This window comes from Lupinus angustifolius, chromosome LG17 (assembly GCF_001865875.1).
Source record: "Lupinus angustifolius cultivar Tanjil chromosome LG17, LupAngTanjil_v1.0, whole genome shotgun sequence".
Classification (NCBI taxonomy): Eukaryota; Viridiplantae; Streptophyta; class Magnoliopsida; order Fabales; family Fabaceae; genus Lupinus; species Lupinus angustifolius.
This window is the reverse complement of record NC_032025.1, coordinates 1,249,077-1,266,380: the sequence shown is the minus strand read 5'-3', so window position 1 is coordinate 1,266,380 and position 17,304 is coordinate 1,249,077. Positions and strand designations below refer to the sequence as shown.

The 17,304-nt window shown below is 30.1% G+C and overlaps 3 protein-coding genes across 6 annotated transcripts; 2 read left to right on the top strand and 1 right to left on the bottom strand.

The window, feature by feature from the left end:
• LOC109330715 lies at window positions 418–1,973 on the bottom strand. 2 transcript variants are annotated; one of them, XM_019564995.1, is made up of 4 exons: window positions 1,818–1,973; window positions 1,357–1,721; window positions 875–1,018; window positions 418–835 (listed from the first exon to the last, which is right to left on the bottom strand). In XM_019564995.1, the coding sequence occupies exons 1-4, from the start codon at window positions 1,897–1,899 to the stop codon at window positions 614–616; spliced, it is 813 nt and encodes a 270-aa protein (XP_019420540.1). In that variant the 5' UTR covers window positions 1,900–1,973; the 3' UTR covers window positions 418–613. The 2 variants fall into 2 exon arrangements, with proteins under 2 accessions (XP_019420540.1, XP_019420538.1); XM_019564993.1 differs by having other exon boundaries at window positions 418–1,018.
• On the top strand, window positions 3,741–6,132 carry LOC109330585 (naringenin,2-oxoglutarate 3-dioxygenase-like). Of its 3 annotated transcripts, XM_019564827.1 has the most exons (5): window positions 3,741–4,147; window positions 4,995–5,423; window positions 5,585–5,900; window positions 5,965–5,987; window positions 6,040–6,132. In XM_019564827.1, exons 1-3 carry the CDS (start codon window positions 3,785–3,787, stop codon window positions 5,888–5,890), a joined length of 1,098 nt encoding a protein of 365 aa, XP_019420372.1. In that variant the 5' UTR covers window positions 3,741–3,784; the 3' UTR covers window positions 5,891–5,900; window positions 5,965–5,987; window positions 6,040–6,132. The 3 variants fall into 3 exon arrangements, with proteins under 3 accessions (XP_019420372.1, XP_019420371.1, XP_019420370.1); XM_019564826.1 differs by having other exon boundaries at window positions 5,965–6,132; XM_019564825.1 differs by having other exon boundaries at window positions 5,585–6,132.
• On the top strand, window positions 12,696–13,500 carry LOC109330498 (chaperone protein dnaJ 11, chloroplastic-like). The gene has a single exon (XM_019564693.1). The coding sequence runs from the start codon at window positions 12,752–12,754 to the stop codon at window positions 13,259–13,261; it is 510 nt and encodes a 169-aa protein (XP_019420238.1). The 5' UTR covers window positions 12,696–12,751; the 3' UTR covers window positions 13,262–13,500.

The window sequence follows — 17,304 nt, the reverse complement described above, 5'->3', positions numbered from 1 at the left end:
TGAATGATTTCTAACACAACATTCTCATACCTACTCTATTAACTTTATTTTCTCGTTGACGGTCAACATTATAGATTTTATATTTGTGGTAACATTTTCTGGAGTTCTTATATTTGTGTAGTGAAATTTTACTCTATTAACTTCATTATCTTTAACCCATATAACACTTCAAATACTTTTCAGTTCATCCAACACTAAATCATACTGTTTTTATATCTATCTTAAGTTTTCCTATTGAGATATTTAAATATAATAAACATGTAATATAACATTGTCTCCAATTTTTACGTTTATATGATTCGTTCAACCCGTCACACAGTTCATCAAGCAGCAACGAGCATCTTCAACATTGTCTTCTTAGATATATACTGCTTATGTTGTTGATGGTTTGAATGCAGAGAATCCAAACCATAAAAATAATAGACCAAACAAAATGATATTGGAACTACAACAACATCAATTATAGTCACTTGTTACATATGCTTTGATTCACAAGTAAAAAGCCAAAAAAAGGCCTCGGTGAACTCTAAGCAGAAACAAAAAGCCAAAATAAATGTGGTGTCAGAAAATCACCACCATGTTTCACAAATCACCAAGCACAATTTTGATGTCCTTATTCCTCCTCAGAAAAGCTTAGGTGCTTTCCATTAGAAGAAGTAGCACCAGAGTTTTCTACCTCCTCTTCTTTCACAATCTCATCATCACTATTGTACACAAATCTAGTGTGTCTTCCTTCAAATTTTGGACCTACCCTTTCATTCACACTAATGTTGTTCAATCCTTGGCACAGTTCATCAAGCAACAAACCTCCATCTTCAACATCACCTTCTTCTTCTTCTTCTTCTTCTTCAACATCATCATAGTAATATTCTTCGTCCTCATTCTCAGCTATTTCTTCCACATTATCAACGTCATAATCTTCATCATGGGTGCTTGCATTCACTTGCATGGACCAAACAGATGCATCATCGTCTTCATCATTTACATTCTTCTTTCCATCATACATAGGATTCAGAACCTGCAATCAAAGCAAATCAAGTTCATCATGAATACATTCATATTAAAAAAATCATATCATAGATAAAATGAAAAAAAATATAGACAAAAGTATCAAATTTCGTATTAAGTTGGAATGCATATGGGATACTATACCAATGTTTTATGGAATATCTAAATATTCATATTATAATTAAGCTAAATATATAGACAAAATGTAACTAAAAGTATAAATCTATTGGATACTATTACTAGTAAGGCAAGATTACACTTAATCAGTTAAATTATGATTAATCAAGATTAAAATTAATCTTTATAAAATTAATTTAGAAAGTTTGTGAGATTCGATTTTTACTTTACCTGAGGAATGAGTTGTTCTTGAACATTGGTAGAGGGGGTCACTGAAACAAAATCACCACCAGAAAGATTTGAAATTTGTGTGGAATTAATAAGTTGAAGGAATGAACTGCTTTCAAGAGATATCTTTGAAAACACAGACTCTTCTTCAACCTTCTGCAACAGATTATTCACTTGACCCCTCAGCAACGCTTCACCTGATCCTGGTGTCTTCTTCATTCTGCTTCCCCTTTGTTTCGCCATTGAAGACAGCGGTGTCACCAGATTCCCACCATTGGCAAGACCCACTATTGGTGAATCATTAGTTATATCAATCAGTGCACACCCATTGCTTATTGAATGATTCTTTTCAGAATCTTCAATCATCCCTGAGGAGATTAAAAAAAAGATAAACTTAAGTAAACCCAGTTTTTAATAATGAAAAAGAATGATTTTTTAGGAAGAAAACTGGTATTTTAACTCACTTGAAACTGGAAAGATGTTACTGCTAATGTTACTGGAGGCTTGTGATCTTGTGACTATTCTTGTGGATGATGGGGTCTCCATTGAAATGGAATAAAGAGTATTATCAATGAAACAAAGTTGAATGCTTTAGAAAGTCTTGGAAAAAAGTTCAATGAAATTTTAGAGAAAAGAAAAGAATATGTGAATTTTGGGCAAAGTTTTAGGGGTTATATAAGTTGAGATAGGATGAATATGACCGTTGGAGCTTAAGCTTTTTAGTTTTTACCTAAATGAATAGGAAGTAGCCGTTAGTTTGTATCAATTTTAAATTTTGGGTCTTTTTTTAGGCTTCCTGGCCCGTGATTGGTTCAGGTATTGGTTACATGGAACAAAGATGGAGCCTTCATAAATTTCTTTAAATAATAATCTTTTTCTTTACAAATTCATCCAATTTTTAATTTAAATAAATCTTCACAATTGAAAGTTTTAATAAACTTTTCAACAAATTTCTTAGTTAACTTTAAGATCATATGGTCTTGGGCTAAAAACTTATCAGATTTCCTATCAAATGTTTTATTACATAACATGATATATTGAGTTGGATTTTTTAGGTGAACACATCTAAATCATTTTAAAAAATATTTATTTATTTAAAAGACTTACTAGATCTATTTAATTATATTATATACTAATATTTCTATTATGCTATTTTAATATAACTAATATTATTAAATAAATTTTAACATGCATTTATTTAAAAGCGTGTTTGTTAGCCAATTTAAAAGCAAGCTTGTTGATTTATTTAAAGTTATTATAACATAGTAGGTCTTTAAATAGGTTAATAGGTCATGTTAGGACGAGAGTTTAAAGGAAAGTAAACATTCTCTTAAATGCTATATAGGTTTGATTTGTTTAAGACAATATTTAACATGTTTTGGGAAGGTCGTTATGATTTTTGGGTCATGATTACACATTTTGAGTGGATATTTAATTAACAACTTATTTCAACATGAGAACCTAGATAATTTTTCTAAAAGTTCAAGGACTTAATTAAAATTATATAAACTATAAGGACCTGTTTAAAAATTGAGTAAACTGCAGGGCTAAAAGACTAATTTATATTTATTTGGGTTTAATAGCAAGATTTGGTTAAGCCACTTCATTGATACATTGAAGCCACTACCATTCGCAATTTATTTGATTCCTAATATATCTCTAATGCAATCAAATTAATCATTTTATGGATTATTTCCCTGATGACAAAGAGTGACAAAATTTTAAATACATTAAAAAGAAAAAATTTGAATTTAGTTTTTAGCAAACAATTTGTTAAAATAAAACAAACTTGGGATAAAATTTTAAATTTGATGGCAAATAAATGTGAAATTTTACTGTCTCAAGCGTTTCCAATCAAATATGGATTTCTGAACCAGAGTTAGTTGCATATTGTTCACAACTTCATTCACAAGATTTTTTAGTAAACTACTTTGATGGCTTTAATAATAGTAGTATTCGTTGGCCTTTCGTATTAGTAGTAATTAACACTAAATATGGAAATGGACATAAAAGCACACATAGTACTACTAATAAATTGTTTCATAAAAGTGTATAGGGCAGAATGGTAGGTATGAAAGGGGAATGTGATTTGTAACATTTTTTGAGACCATCCATTTACGAGTTGGGGGAGTCGTTAGATATAGCTACCACTCAAAATACCGATAATACATTTTGAGTGTTGTTTCATTCTCTATCCTAGATCAATCATATATTGTTACATGAATAAAAAAAATTAAAAACAAAACGTAATATTTTATTTAGATCGAAACAAAAAATGAAACATTGCGTGTGGGAGAGATAAGTATTTCCTACTCTTACACATTATAAACATACACAATGTACATTCCTTAGCACATTCAATTTCTATATATATATATTTGCTTGCACACAAGCACAAGCCACTAAGATAGAGATAGAAAAATAAAACAAAATGGCACCCACCAAAACCCTCAATTCTCTAGTTGATGAAAAAACCCTTGAGTCTAGTTTCGTTCGTGATGAAGATGAACGTCCAAAAGTTGCATACAACAAATTCAGCAATGAGATTCCAGTGATTTCACTCATTGGGATTGAAGATGTGAATGGAATGAGAGAAGAGATTTGCAAGAAGATTGTGGAGGCGTGTGAGGAATGGGGTATCTTTCAAATTATTGATCATGGTGTGGACATGAAACTCATTTCAGAAATGACACGTTTTGCTAAAGAGTTCTTTGATTTGCCACCACAAGAGAAGCTTCGGTTTGACATGTCTGGTGGCAAGAAGGGTGGTTTCATAGTTTCCAGCCACCTTCAAGTAATTCATGTTTTTATCTCTATCTTAATTCGTTATTTCACTATATCAATAATCATATATAACCCACACTTTCACGTTTATATTCTTACTCTATGAATTCCATGGTATAAAAATATGATAAAGTTTTAGATGATCACTTATCAAATGGTTCAAGACATATAATTATCCCTTAAAAAGCCAAATAACTATGTGTTATAGTGAGTGGGAACATATTGGAGAATGATGGAAGTTTCACTTTCATCACAATTTCTTTTATCATAATAATCCCATGCACTCATCAAATCTTATTAGGGTTATCTTTAAGTCTTGTTCGGGGGTCACTCATCAAGCTCCTAAGTGGAAAGAAAGAGGATTAATTTTTTCTTCTCATGCCTTAAAAAAAGTAATCATTCAAAGAAAGTGTAGATCACTGATAAGAATAATAATGTATAAGTTTAACATTTTAGTTTCAGGATTACATTACACCATCCAATTATTAACAATAATATGTATATCATTCCTCTTTGATATTATAAGCTTAATCTTGATACACCTTTAAAAATCATTTACAACTAAGAATCAAATAACTTAATATGAGTTATATCTAGTTAATGTTTATAATTTTACTCTACACATTCCTTTTTGTGGGGATTCACACAAATATCTTGTTTATTTTATAAGTAATCCCCCCAAAGAAACTGAATGCTTATTAAATGTTATTCACATGGTGCACTCCTATTTTAACTACAACTCTCTTTCTCTCTTTTTTTCATACAAAGAATAAACCATAGATAGAAGAAAAAAAGGAAGTATAGGAATTATAATAATTTATTATATGCCATTTCTTGACGATACCCTTTGTGTGAAGGGAGAAACAGTGAAAGATTGGAGAGAGATTGTGACATACTTTTCATACCCAATTGGAAAAAGAGATTATTCAAGGTGGCCAAACAAGCCAGAAGGGTGGATAAAAGTGACAAAGGAATACAGTGAAAAGCTTATGAATTTAGCATGTAAGCTATTAGAGGTGTTATCAGAAGCAATGGGTTTAGAGAAAGAAGCATTAACAAAAGCATGTGTTGATATGGACCAAAAGGTTGTAGTTAATTATTACCCTAAGTGTCCACAACCAGACCTTACATTAGGACTTAAGCGCCATACAGATCCAGGTACTATTACCCTACTGGTTCAGGACCAGGTTGGAGGGCTTCAAGCTACTAGGGATGATGGCAACACTTGGATTACTGTTCAACCTATTCAGGGAGCTTTCATTGTCAACCTTGGTGATCATGGCCATGTGAGTATTCTATTCTATGCAACACAAAAACATAATTAGGAGTGAATATATAATAATGTTATGTTTTTCCAATACTTCACATGGAAAATGATAGTAAAATTTTCTTTTTGGTTCCTTAATTCATTTGATATATGTTTATGTGAATAACTTACACAACACAGTATCTGAGCAATGGAAGGTTCAAGAATGCTGATCACCAAGCAGTAGTGAACTCTAACTGTAGCCGTTTATCCATAGCCACATTCCAAAACCCAGCACCAGAAGCAAAAGTGTATCCTCTCATGGTTAGAGAAGGAGAAAAACCTATACTTAAGGAACCAATATCATTCTCAGAAATGTATAAGAGGAAGATGAACAAGGATATTGAGATTAGTAGGCTGAAGAAGGTGGCCAAGGAAGAGAAACAATTGCAAAACTTGGACAAGGACAAACTAGAGACAAAACCTATTGAGGAGATTCTTGCATAAAATGGTGATGAAGTTATGTGTCTACATATATTGTGTTACCATTTGCATTATCAAACAGTATCAAACGTTCTTGTGCTGTCTACCTTTACTTGTTGCTGTGTGTTGAACTTTGTTTTCAAGGGTTGTGATATTCTTGTATAATTAGTTGCATGTGTTGCTTATTTGCATATGTTTAAGGATTCAGTGGAGTCTCTATCCATGTTTACTAATATAAATAATGACGCACACTGTTGTGGAAATGAGTATTTTGGCTTTTGGTTTGAAGTTCAAATGTTCTCTTGTGCTCTTTCGGTTGAGTTACACATTCAATAACACATATATATATATATATATATAATATATATATAGTGAAAATTTATGAATTGTGAAAAGAAAAAAGGCTGCTGGGAAATTGAAACGATTTTAGATTGAAAATGAGGGAGGCCAAAAGGGGGAGAAAAGATCTGTACCATAAAAGTGTATCATTTCACGTGTCAATGTTGCCTGTGATTGGTTGAAAAAATATATTAAAATTAAAATTTTAATACTTAATTATTTTTCTGACCAAACACAAGCAGTGGCACATAGAATGACACACTGTTTTAGAACAACAGATGTCTACCCGGAAAAGATTAAAATGGATAGGACAACACATTTAGAAGGCTTAAGCAGCTAAAGTTGAAAATGGTGACAAAAAAAAATATTGGTAGAGAAAAAAAAGAGGGAATGCTATTTTTCCATCACAATGGGAATTTTATTTTTGTTGAAATCTTTTCAAAATAAAAATGAAAAGATTAGAATTGTGGGAGGATTTCACAGGTAAAAGCTACCTTAAGCAGCTAAAGTAGAAAATGGCGGTTAACAGCTAAAGTTGAAAATGGCCGTTATGTGTTTTAATTATATTAATTTATATATGAATATAATATTTATACACTCATAATCTAAAATATATATCAGTATATTATTTATCATTCATTTGTACTATTTTAATTTAAGAGTAGACGATAATTAAATATGAATAATAGGTAATTCATTAAATATCTTATTATATATATATTATTCTAACTTTATTTGGTGGGTTATTAAATAGGCATTAAACACTTAAAAAGGTAAGAGCTTATAATATTTATACATCATTATAATTTTGTCATGACCTCTTATCCTATAGATGTTTATCTGAATCTAACCATCAATATCATAACATGGTACCATCAACTCCTACCACGACAGCTATATCATTACTACTACCAAATATATCATCACCATCCCAATATTATCACCAAACTAATCATGAAGAATAAAGAATCAAATAAAAAATTAGAAGTTGAAATGGAAATATGGGAAGTACTCTTTAATTAGTATTGGCATTGTAATTAATTTATTAGTATTTTACATTATTATTGAACACAAGGTTTTAAAAATCAGTGTAATTAAAAAAATGAAAATCAAAATTTCCGGTACTACGAATCCTCCAACATGCATGGTAATTGGTAAGTAGTTGGTAATCGGCAATGATCATTTGTCCAAAAAAAATCATATATTCTTGTCTTTAATCAATTATATTTCTTAAAATAATATAAAATATTAATTTATGTTTTTTATAAAATCAAATTTTAATAAAATAACTTATTTTGATTGATTTCATATACTATTGGAGATACCAATGGGTACATGTGATCTTGTAGATGAAAATGACACCTAAGGACAAAAGGGAAAGTATATAGGTAAAATAAAACTAACATGACGTAAGTGACAACTACTATAAAACTTGGTCTTGAATATAATGTTTAAATGGGGTGAGTTTATTATTTTAATTAGTTAAATTAAAATGATTTAATTCAAATATCATTTATGATTATAGATATAATTTTCATAAAAATTATTGTATAAGTATCAAATTTTATTTATATTTATATATTAGGCAAATTTAGAAATATGGATAATCTCTTCATGAAAAATATTAAATTCAAATAGAATAAAGTCAAATGGAAATAACTCTTCAAAAAATAACATCTTATAAATAATTAACCAATTCATCCATCAGATGAACATGAACAGAGGGTAAAGATAATCTATAGTGGGAAGACAACAATTTATCTGAAACTATATTTTCTTTCTTGTGAACCAAGACATCCCTCTACAAGGATTATAAACCCACAGCTCATACAAACAATAGGTCACTAGCTAGCACAATGAGACACCATCGATAAACTCCCATGGATATTCCAAGAATGCTTCCATTTTATTTGTTAATGATGATTTGATATAAATAATTTTGATTATAAGATAATAATATCTCCAATAATTGAAAATTTAAAAAAAAAAATTAAAAATATTGGAGTAGAATTATGGGGTAGTTGAGTTTGTACCATAGGGGAAAGCTTTGGGCTTTCTCTCATTCATTCAAATGTCTCTTTTGACCACCACCCTCTCCTTCTTCCCTTCTTCCCTTCTTCCCTTCTTCCTTCTCATCTTTCACTTTCTTCCTATTGTTTCATTATCATATAGTATTCTCAATTCCTCCTATATTTACATGGATTGGTAGGTTTTTGAGCACCCATAGTGAAATGGCACCCTACATAAATGAGTTATGATGACATACACTATTAAGCACCATCTTTCATCTCCAAAGGGTGCCACAGAAAAGAAACCCAGCTTGACAGTGAAAGAAGTGTTCCATAGATAAGTTTGCTTTATATATGATAGCAGCTAGTGCCAATTTATGCTCAGAATCAGTTGTCAGCTGTTGGGGCTATCTTGAAGTCCTTTCCATGAAGAATTCCTTATCTCAAATTCTCAATCACTTTATAGCAACCATATCAAACTTGCAACCAATATCATAATTGTATCAATCAATCGTTGATCTAATAGTATAAGGTTCATTGGATTTCCAAGGTCGAAGATTTAATTTTTGGGAGCAACATTTGTTGGGAAAGACAATCATGAACTATAAAACGAATTAGTTCTTTATCAAAAAATATGAGAGGATACTCTTGGTAGTACGAAAAAAAACCTCAAAATTAAATAATTAAGGTTTAAATGAAATAATAAAACAAAATGTTATGTTGTATTTTTTTTTAGTACAGTACATTTTTATTGTGGTTATATAAGTGTAAAACAAAATTTAAAAGACAGAATACTAAAAGAATTATAAGATTTGATATATGGAAGTTACATTTGATTAATTGCGAAATAAATTAATTTCTTACCTATAGAATAAGAGATGTCTTTGGTAATACCAAAAGATTAAATATACTACCCATGCCTCAATAAGATAAATGAGTAAATTACAGTGACACTCCCTGAGTTTTAGTGAAATTACACAAACTACCCCTCACTTTTCTAAACTTACATAAACCTCCCCTAGTTTTGTACTTTCATTACACTGACTACCCCTATATAATAAATAAATGTAATTTTTTAAACAAAAAATGTGATAAATGCAATTAAGTTAAACAAAACATGATATATTGTGTAGACAAGTCTAAATAATATACAAATCAATGTATCTTTATTATTTTTGGTTCGTTACACTACATTATAAAAGTGATTTAAACAATATTTCTTTATAATTGTTGATGCATTTTGTAACAAAAAAATAATAAAGATACATTGATTTGTATATTATTTAGACTTGTCTACACAATATATCATGTTTTGTTTAACTTAATTGCATTTATCACATTTTTTGTTTAAAAAATTACACTTATTTCTTATACAGGGGTGGTCAGTGTAATGAAAGTACAAAACTAGGGGAGGTTTGTGTAGTGTAGAAAAGTGAGGGGTGGTTTGTGTAATTTCCAGTGTAATGAAAGTACAAACTAGGGGAGGTTTGTGTAAGTTTAGAAAAGTGAGGGGTGGTTTGTGTAATTTCACTAAAACTCAGGGGGTGTCGGTGTAATTTACTCTAAGATAAACCTCCTCCAAATTCACTTAGCACCCAGAGATGGACCTAAAAAGGGTAAAAGAAAAGACTTGGGCTTACAAATTTGCAAGACTACTAAAATCCTTTGCCCAATGATCCTGGATAATTGCATCAGTCTTGCAACTTTCCACAGGCCTCCCTTTTTCAGGCGTTGGTGCATAAAGTAGAAACCATGAAATCATCCTGCAAGCAACTTTTTTTATCAACTTGGACTTTAGCAACATTTGCTTAGATGGACAATTTGGTTCAAACACGCAAAATATTCCACCACTTATGGATAATAGTAGCCATATTTAGAAGATAACCATTCAGCAATTGGGGTATTGAAAATAACTTTTAGCATCAAGACTAATAGACAGACAAATCCACCAAAATGATGATGGTTTGGATAAATATTAACTATTTCAAAATGTATGGTTGGATAAGCATATTGCGCAACTGAAGCAGTAGAAATGTTTTATATGTCGATGCTAATTTGTGCTGGCAAGCTAACCCCTTATTTTACTATTGATGTTAATGTCCACGTCCTCAAAAATACAATTTTTTCCAACATGGATTTCAGCCAACTCGCTTCATAATCTATGACAAATCATATTTTATGACCCATGAGAATTACTTATATTCTTCTAAATGATAGTTGTATTTTGTTTTCCATTATAATTATTAGTATACTTATGAAAAAAAAGTGACATGTATGTTTAGCTTCCAATCAATTTGTTGGGTTTATTCAAGTGTGGAATCTCAAATTAGATATGCGGGAAGAAGTGAAAGGGTTTACAAGAAGAAAATGTTCATAGAACTAATGTCTTAGGGTTAGTTTGATAGTGTCTCTTTCCCTCCCTTTCCCTCCAAAATTCAACTCTCAAACTAACCCTTAAGGTTTTGGTTCAAGACGTAGTGTCTTACTTCTGATCTTTAGATAGGGAAATGTATGATACTCTTGAAATATACTTTTGAAAGGTTTTGAAATTTTCTTATTATATTCCAAAATTCAACAAGGGGAATAATATTTTTCTGAGATTGTACCCCAAAAAATCGGTATGGAGATTCTCTCATACAAGAGTCTTGGCAGGGTCCATCGCAATATTGTCGACATCCCTCATACGCTAGTGGCTTGAAAGTTGAATGCTTTATGTGAACTTAATTGATATTGGCCATCTTTCCAAATATTTTGGGACATTAAAATTAAAATTTAGAATATTGACCAATGAATGTTCTAAATGAGGTAAAGGGTGAGAGAGTAAATATTATTTCAAATTTATCATGAAATAACGCATGGTTTCATGTATCCATCGGAATATTTTGTTTCACACAAACAACACAATCTGCACCGTTCATTCAAAGATGTATATTATTTAACGAGGTTGGAGTTAGAAGAAGAATAATAAATTACATCGACAACTTATGTAGTTTAAGTACTTAATTCTATTTCTCATTCATCATCAATATCATATGTCATGTTTAAAATATCATACTCACATCCCTGAATGAGAAACTTAAATTGTATCCAAAAAGTTAAAATTAAGAGTTTAAAATCTATGTAATAATAGTATAAAGTTTTTTATACTGTCAGTACATTATTCACCATTAATTTGTATTATTTTTATTGGATAATCAATAAATAAATCAATAGTAAATGAGTTACTTATACCGTAAAAAACATTAGAGTATATATATTAAATTCTAAAATTAAATAGTGTGACTCCTTTCCACGTCAATTTGAATATTGGAGCACCGTGGTTATGCATTTGGCACAACTCCTCTCTTGCATACAAGTTGAACTGTTGAAGCAACTACATATAAATAATGATATACTTTATTACCAAAAGATTCTTATAAAAAAATTTACCTATAAAAATGTATACATGTCACTTATTAATCAATTATTATTAACAAATTATCATTTTATAATACATGTTACATTTTTCCTTATGTTGTTGGAGAATTTGCAAGAAAATATATCATTTTTCATAAATAAAAATGTAATATTTATTTAGAGAGTAACGATTAACACATAGTCAATATAACATCATTATTCATTGTATAATTTACAGTTAAAATTCAATATTAATTAAATGTGAATGATAAATGATTCAATAACAACAACAAAAATTCATACACTGTCGTTGTATATATATTTTCTTATATTACCATTGTATATATCTTTTCTCATATTTCTAAAATAAAAAATTGTTTCATTCATAAATAAGGGAGAATTTTAGATTTATTCATCATGTGTCTGAATAGTAAATGTAATTATTTATATGTTTGTATTAAATTAAAATAATTAAACGTATTTGAACTCATTTCTTTAATAGGCGTCAAATTAATTAAATTTATTTATAAATGGATGAGATTATTGATTAAAACTTTAAATACGTACATTAAGTATCGACGGACATTGATTCAAGTGGTATATGTTTGATTTATCTCTTAAGCAAAGTTTTAAGTTCGAGTCTTGTGGATGGAAAAAATGTCTATTAGGAGAGTTAGCTTCACATACCTATGAATGTTCTCGGCTTGGACAAGATTACTTTCAGCGTGTGAATACATGTGGAAAACAAAAAAAATACCTACATTAATAATTTTCGTTAACCGATGAACAAAGTGTGGTAGTGAAGCATAATGAGTTAATAAATGAATGAATATAAATATGAAAGGGACGGTGGTTAAGTGAGAAAAATACTAATTCTTGTGCTAACGTAGTGAAAGGATGAGAATAAGAATAAGAAGGATAGAGAAGAATTGGGATAAGAGGTTCGTTCCACCTGACTCAGCACATCGACTAGTTATAGCCCATTGGATAAGATTTATTTACAACCCACGGAATCCACGGTTATGCTTATGGTGGGGTCCACACCCTATTGTTCACATATATATATAAGAACCCTTAACCCCTTCTTCTTCCTTCCATACTCGTTTTCTATTCTCAACTCAAAACTTCTCACAATCACATCATGCTTTCCTCCCTATATTTTCCTTCATCTCTCTCTTCCGTCAATGTCTCCGGCAACGCCATGGCTCCTCCGCCGTGCCGCGTCAGATCTTCTCCTATGGTTGCCTTTGCCACAGCCACAGCCACCGCCACCGCAACATCTGCGGCTGATGCTCGCTCTACCTGGACGGATCAACCTAGGTCTTCTTCGTATGTGAACCCTAGCTGCATGTCCTCTGCATCGCTCTACGATATTCTAGGAATTCCGGCATCCGCCTCCAATCAGGAGATCAAAGCGGCGTACCGGCGATTGGCTAGGGTTTGCCACCCTGACGTGGCGGAGATCGGTCAGAAAACCTCGTCGGCGGATGAGTTTATGCAGATTCATGCTGCGTACTCCACTCTATCAGATCCTGAAAAGCGCGCCAGCTATGATCGGAGTTTGTTTCGCAGTCGACAACGGCCGTTGTCGGCGGCGTCTGTGTTTTCAGGCTACACCGGTCGGAACTGGGAAACTGATCAGTGCTGGTAGCGAGTTACTGAGCCAAATCGCCCGAGTGAGTGCGATATTATTGACGCGCTAATAGTTGCGAATTAGTTAGTATTGGAGTTTGTATTATACTGCGTATATGTACATATACGGCTAGGATTTTGCTTAGTTTTTCTCTACATTATGGTAGAAGAAGTGGCCCACTTGTACTTATTATTACAGTGAAACACTCTTATTTCCGTCAAATTTCATGGGTTAACAAAATTTGCTTATTTTCCCCACAATCATTCTCCTAACAAATAAGGAAATGATTTTTTTTAATGTGTTTCATAACATATTTTATGAAAAATTGGATTAACACCCCTTAGATGCCAAAATAATTCTATTATTCTCAATCAAATATTATCATGTAGAATGTTGTTAATTTAAAAAATAATTTAATATTTTATAAACCAGGTTAATTGGGTTTCTTGGAAATAAAATTTGTTACGTGGATTGCGAAGGTTGGAATCTTTCATCATATTATATCAAAGTCAACTCTACGGTGTTCTCATAAGAACGTTACATATTTTGTTTACCTTTAAGTTGCTAAAATTGATAAAATCTAATTAAATTAGTATTATTTAATTCGCGTCAGAAATTAAACTCAAAAGAACTTAATAAATTTGTGGATGAAGATGTTTAAATCAATGTAAGATTTTGATATAGTTCAGTTAAAATAAATTTACTTAATTCACATCGAAAGGAAATGAAAGATATTGAAGAAAGTGAATACTAAAAAATAAAGTATATATCATATATTAAGATTTTAAAACTTTAGAAATATTTGAAATCTATAAAAAATTAAAACATCGGAGGGAGTAACGAAATTCTAGAAGCCCTACGTTTCTAGAAGACAATGACAAATGTGTATGTGGTGGAGGCCAAATCGGTATCTTGGTGTTGCTTGCATCATATCCACAATAACAAATCTGATGCAGACTAATATAATTTTTTTATGGCATGACTATTTAGGGACTAATTTAATATATATACCATGAATATAAAATGTTATATATTATCAATATATTATATATCATTTATATATAACTTTTACCTTGATGTAAATATTATCAATAATTAACACATAAATATATTAATTGAATTGTCTATGAATGCATGTGTAGAGGCCACGCGGCGTTTTATCAAATTTGTGTGAGGCAACGTTGGTGTGATCCATGAGAGGTTCTTTGAGGAATAGAAACAAAGAGAGTTGTAAACAAATTTGGCAATCTCAGATAGTGACTTGGCAATACCAATATCAAAACATTTTGTATGGTATCCTCAAGACAAGAATCAAATTACATACAAGTGGGACATATAGGAATAAATACAACTTCAATCTAAATACTATCGTTTACCACTAGTCTCTTTGAAATCTCGAAACATAATCAATAACTGACAATATATTAATATCTTAATTAAATTTAATATTAAATTGCAGTATCAAAAACCATAAAATGTATTTGTCTCTATATATAATATGTTACATGTGTCTCTATACAAATTTTTCTCTCTCCAAACACTAGACTCAAATTATTATTATTATTATTATTTATATATATATTATTAAACGTTTGATTAATGAAGTAATGAACCATAGTTGAATCATTAGATTATAGTAACCGATTTAATGTTTAGTATAATAATAATATTGCTAAGTAGTAGCTGTTTAAGGGTCCAAGGCAAACTCTAATAAAAAAATTAATTTTTTATAACTTCATACCTTGCTATATTTTACAGATAATACATAAGGTAAAGGGAATAGTGCAGACCACATATGAAAACAAATTGGAAGTTATGAAAAGGGGCATATTTTCTTTGTCGTGGAGTGACTTTTCAGCGGTCTTGAAAATTAATAAATTATTATTGACCGATTGTACATTGTGCCTCACTATTCTTCTAGAAGAAGATCTCGGACTAATGTTACGAGAAGAAAATGTATGTACTTAAAAGAATTTTTTATATCATGATCCAATATTTATATTTAATTATTATTAACATTTAATATAAGTAATATAAATGAAAAATAAATATAAACGGAAATTGTACAAAAGATATTAAAGTGAAACAAAAATATTAACGAATGTTGGTTTTAATGATACATGTTTAATTTTTTTAAGTAAGATGTTAGATTCGAGTCTTGTGGATAAAAAATATCCACTAAAAGAGTTAGCCTCACATACTTATAGATGTTCCGACTCAAATACAATTGTCCCAGTATGAGACTGTGGAAAAAAAAAGGGAAGCAAAGATATCTAGGAAACTCATAATGACCTGTTTCGTTGTCGTGGTCCATGTGGGGGAGACAAGATACCTTTATTTAGTGGCTGTAATGGATTAGAACATAGCTATCGACCTATCATAAAAATCTAATATTCAAGAAGAGATAATCACGGATGAGAGAGAAGAAAACCTTCTAGATATACTTGGAAGCTACCAAACAAAATTGCATGTGGAGATAACTGTATTTTTCTTCATTCTACAAGTAATTTATAAGTTTCATATATTTCAATATCATATATTAGAGGTCTTAAGTTGACTGCATAAAAATATAACTGTGAAAAATAATTAACAGATAAAGTTTTTATCAGAAATTATGGTTCAGGGTTGAATTTTTTTGCCTAAAGTGGAAAGTATGGTTTATGACATTAAATGTGTTGTCTCACTTCAAAGTGCTAAAGTTTTATGATCCACAAAAATATAAAAAATCTAATTGATAATCTAGAAGAAAATATTTTCTTGAATAACCATAAACTTTTAGAGAATAAAATATCTTCTCATATCATGAGATAATTTATTTCCTCCACCCATTAAAATCATGATATGTGTCACATTTATCCTTTTTCAAAAAGTATTTTTAAAAACTAAAAAAATAGTACATATATCATAATTTTAGTGACCATATGAGATAACTTATCTTTCTACAATAAGATACTTTGTTCTAGATTTTATATTTGATTTATGAGATTAAGAAGTTAGTGGTTGTTACTTTCAGTTTGTTATCAACACAAGTCTATGTGAGATAACCACTGATGTATATATCAATCTCAATATGTACTACTGTAATTCAATGCATTGCAATATTCATTAAGTAAACTGTTAGTTACTTAGTTTGATAATAGTATCATATAGAAACAGAGTGTGGAATGTAAACGATTTAACTCCAACAATCTTCATTCGTTTGATAATTAAATTCCTATAATCTTTTAATGGGTGTACCGCTGTGCCTAATCCTTATGTATTGGACAAAGAAGATGAGTAAGGGATGTATAATCATATAATTTTTTTTTTAATTTTGCATACTTTTTAAACATATTAATTAATATACCAGTCTTTAAGTTACTATTTTTAATATTGTGCAATTTTCAATAATTTGGTATAGCTAAATGTTGGGAATATGTGTGTCAATCTTATTTCTCGTGTAATACTTCTCGTTATAATGAGTTAATCATTATTATTGACTCTTAAATAAAAGTAATTGAAATGAATGATAAATAATATAATAACTATATATAAATCTTTACACTGTTAGAATAATTTTTCACGGATACAAATGGAATCTCCATAACAAAAGTTGATTCTTATATCTTTGCATCTATCACAAATATATCACAGTTCTTGGATAATGAGTGAATATCGAAGCCCAAAAGAGGTGCACAGATCTTACTCTTCGGCCCAAATTTGCATGTATCAGAAGTTTTGGGTCTACTTTATATTTTTGGTACACAGTCTTGGGTCGTTAACATTACATAGAGAGACGGAAAAGGTAGCAATTGTTGAGAACATTATTAAATCTTTTATCTTGCATGTGCTTAATTAAGTGTTTATATGATTAATTGTCAAAATTTGTTCTGATAAAAGGATTTGTTTTAAGAGTATGAACTATTTTTATATTGTCATTTAATTATCATTTATTTTTAAATATAGAGAATTCTAATAAATAGTATATAATGTATTGAATGTCTATAAATTTTTATAGTGACATAATATTATTTTCGTTTGTTATTTTTTTGGTACAACTCATTTGTTATTATTGGTTAGTT

Bases quoted from the DNA above. Each gene is read 5' to 3' on its own strand.
- LOC109330715 (XM_019564993.1), bottom strand. From the start codon at position 1,899: ATGGAGACCCCATCATCCACAAGAATAGTCACAAGATCACAAGCCTCC. The intron at 1,722-1,817 runs GTGAGTTAAAAT...TAATCTCCTCAG, and splicing joins TAACATCTTTCCAGTTTCAA to GGATGATTGAAGATTCTGAA. The intron at 1,019-1,356 runs GTAAAGTAAAAA...CTTTGATTGCAG, and splicing joins AAGAACAACTCATTCCTCAG to GTTCTGAATCCTATGTATGA.
- LOC109330585 (XM_019564827.1), top strand. From the start codon at position 3,785: ATGGCACCCACCAAAACCCTCAATTCTCTAGTTGATGAAAAAACCCTT. The intron at 4,148-4,994 runs GTAATTCATGTT...CTTTGTGTGAAG, and splicing joins TAGTTTCCAGCCACCTTCAA to GGAGAAACAGTGAAAGATTG. The intron at 5,424-5,584 runs GTGAGTATTCTA...TACACAACACAG, and splicing joins ACCTTGGTGATCATGGCCAT to TATCTGAGCAATGGAAGGTT.
- LOC109330498 (XM_019564693.1), top strand. From the start codon at position 12,752: ATGCTTTCCTCCCTATATTTTCCTTCATCTCTCTCTTCCGTCAATGTC.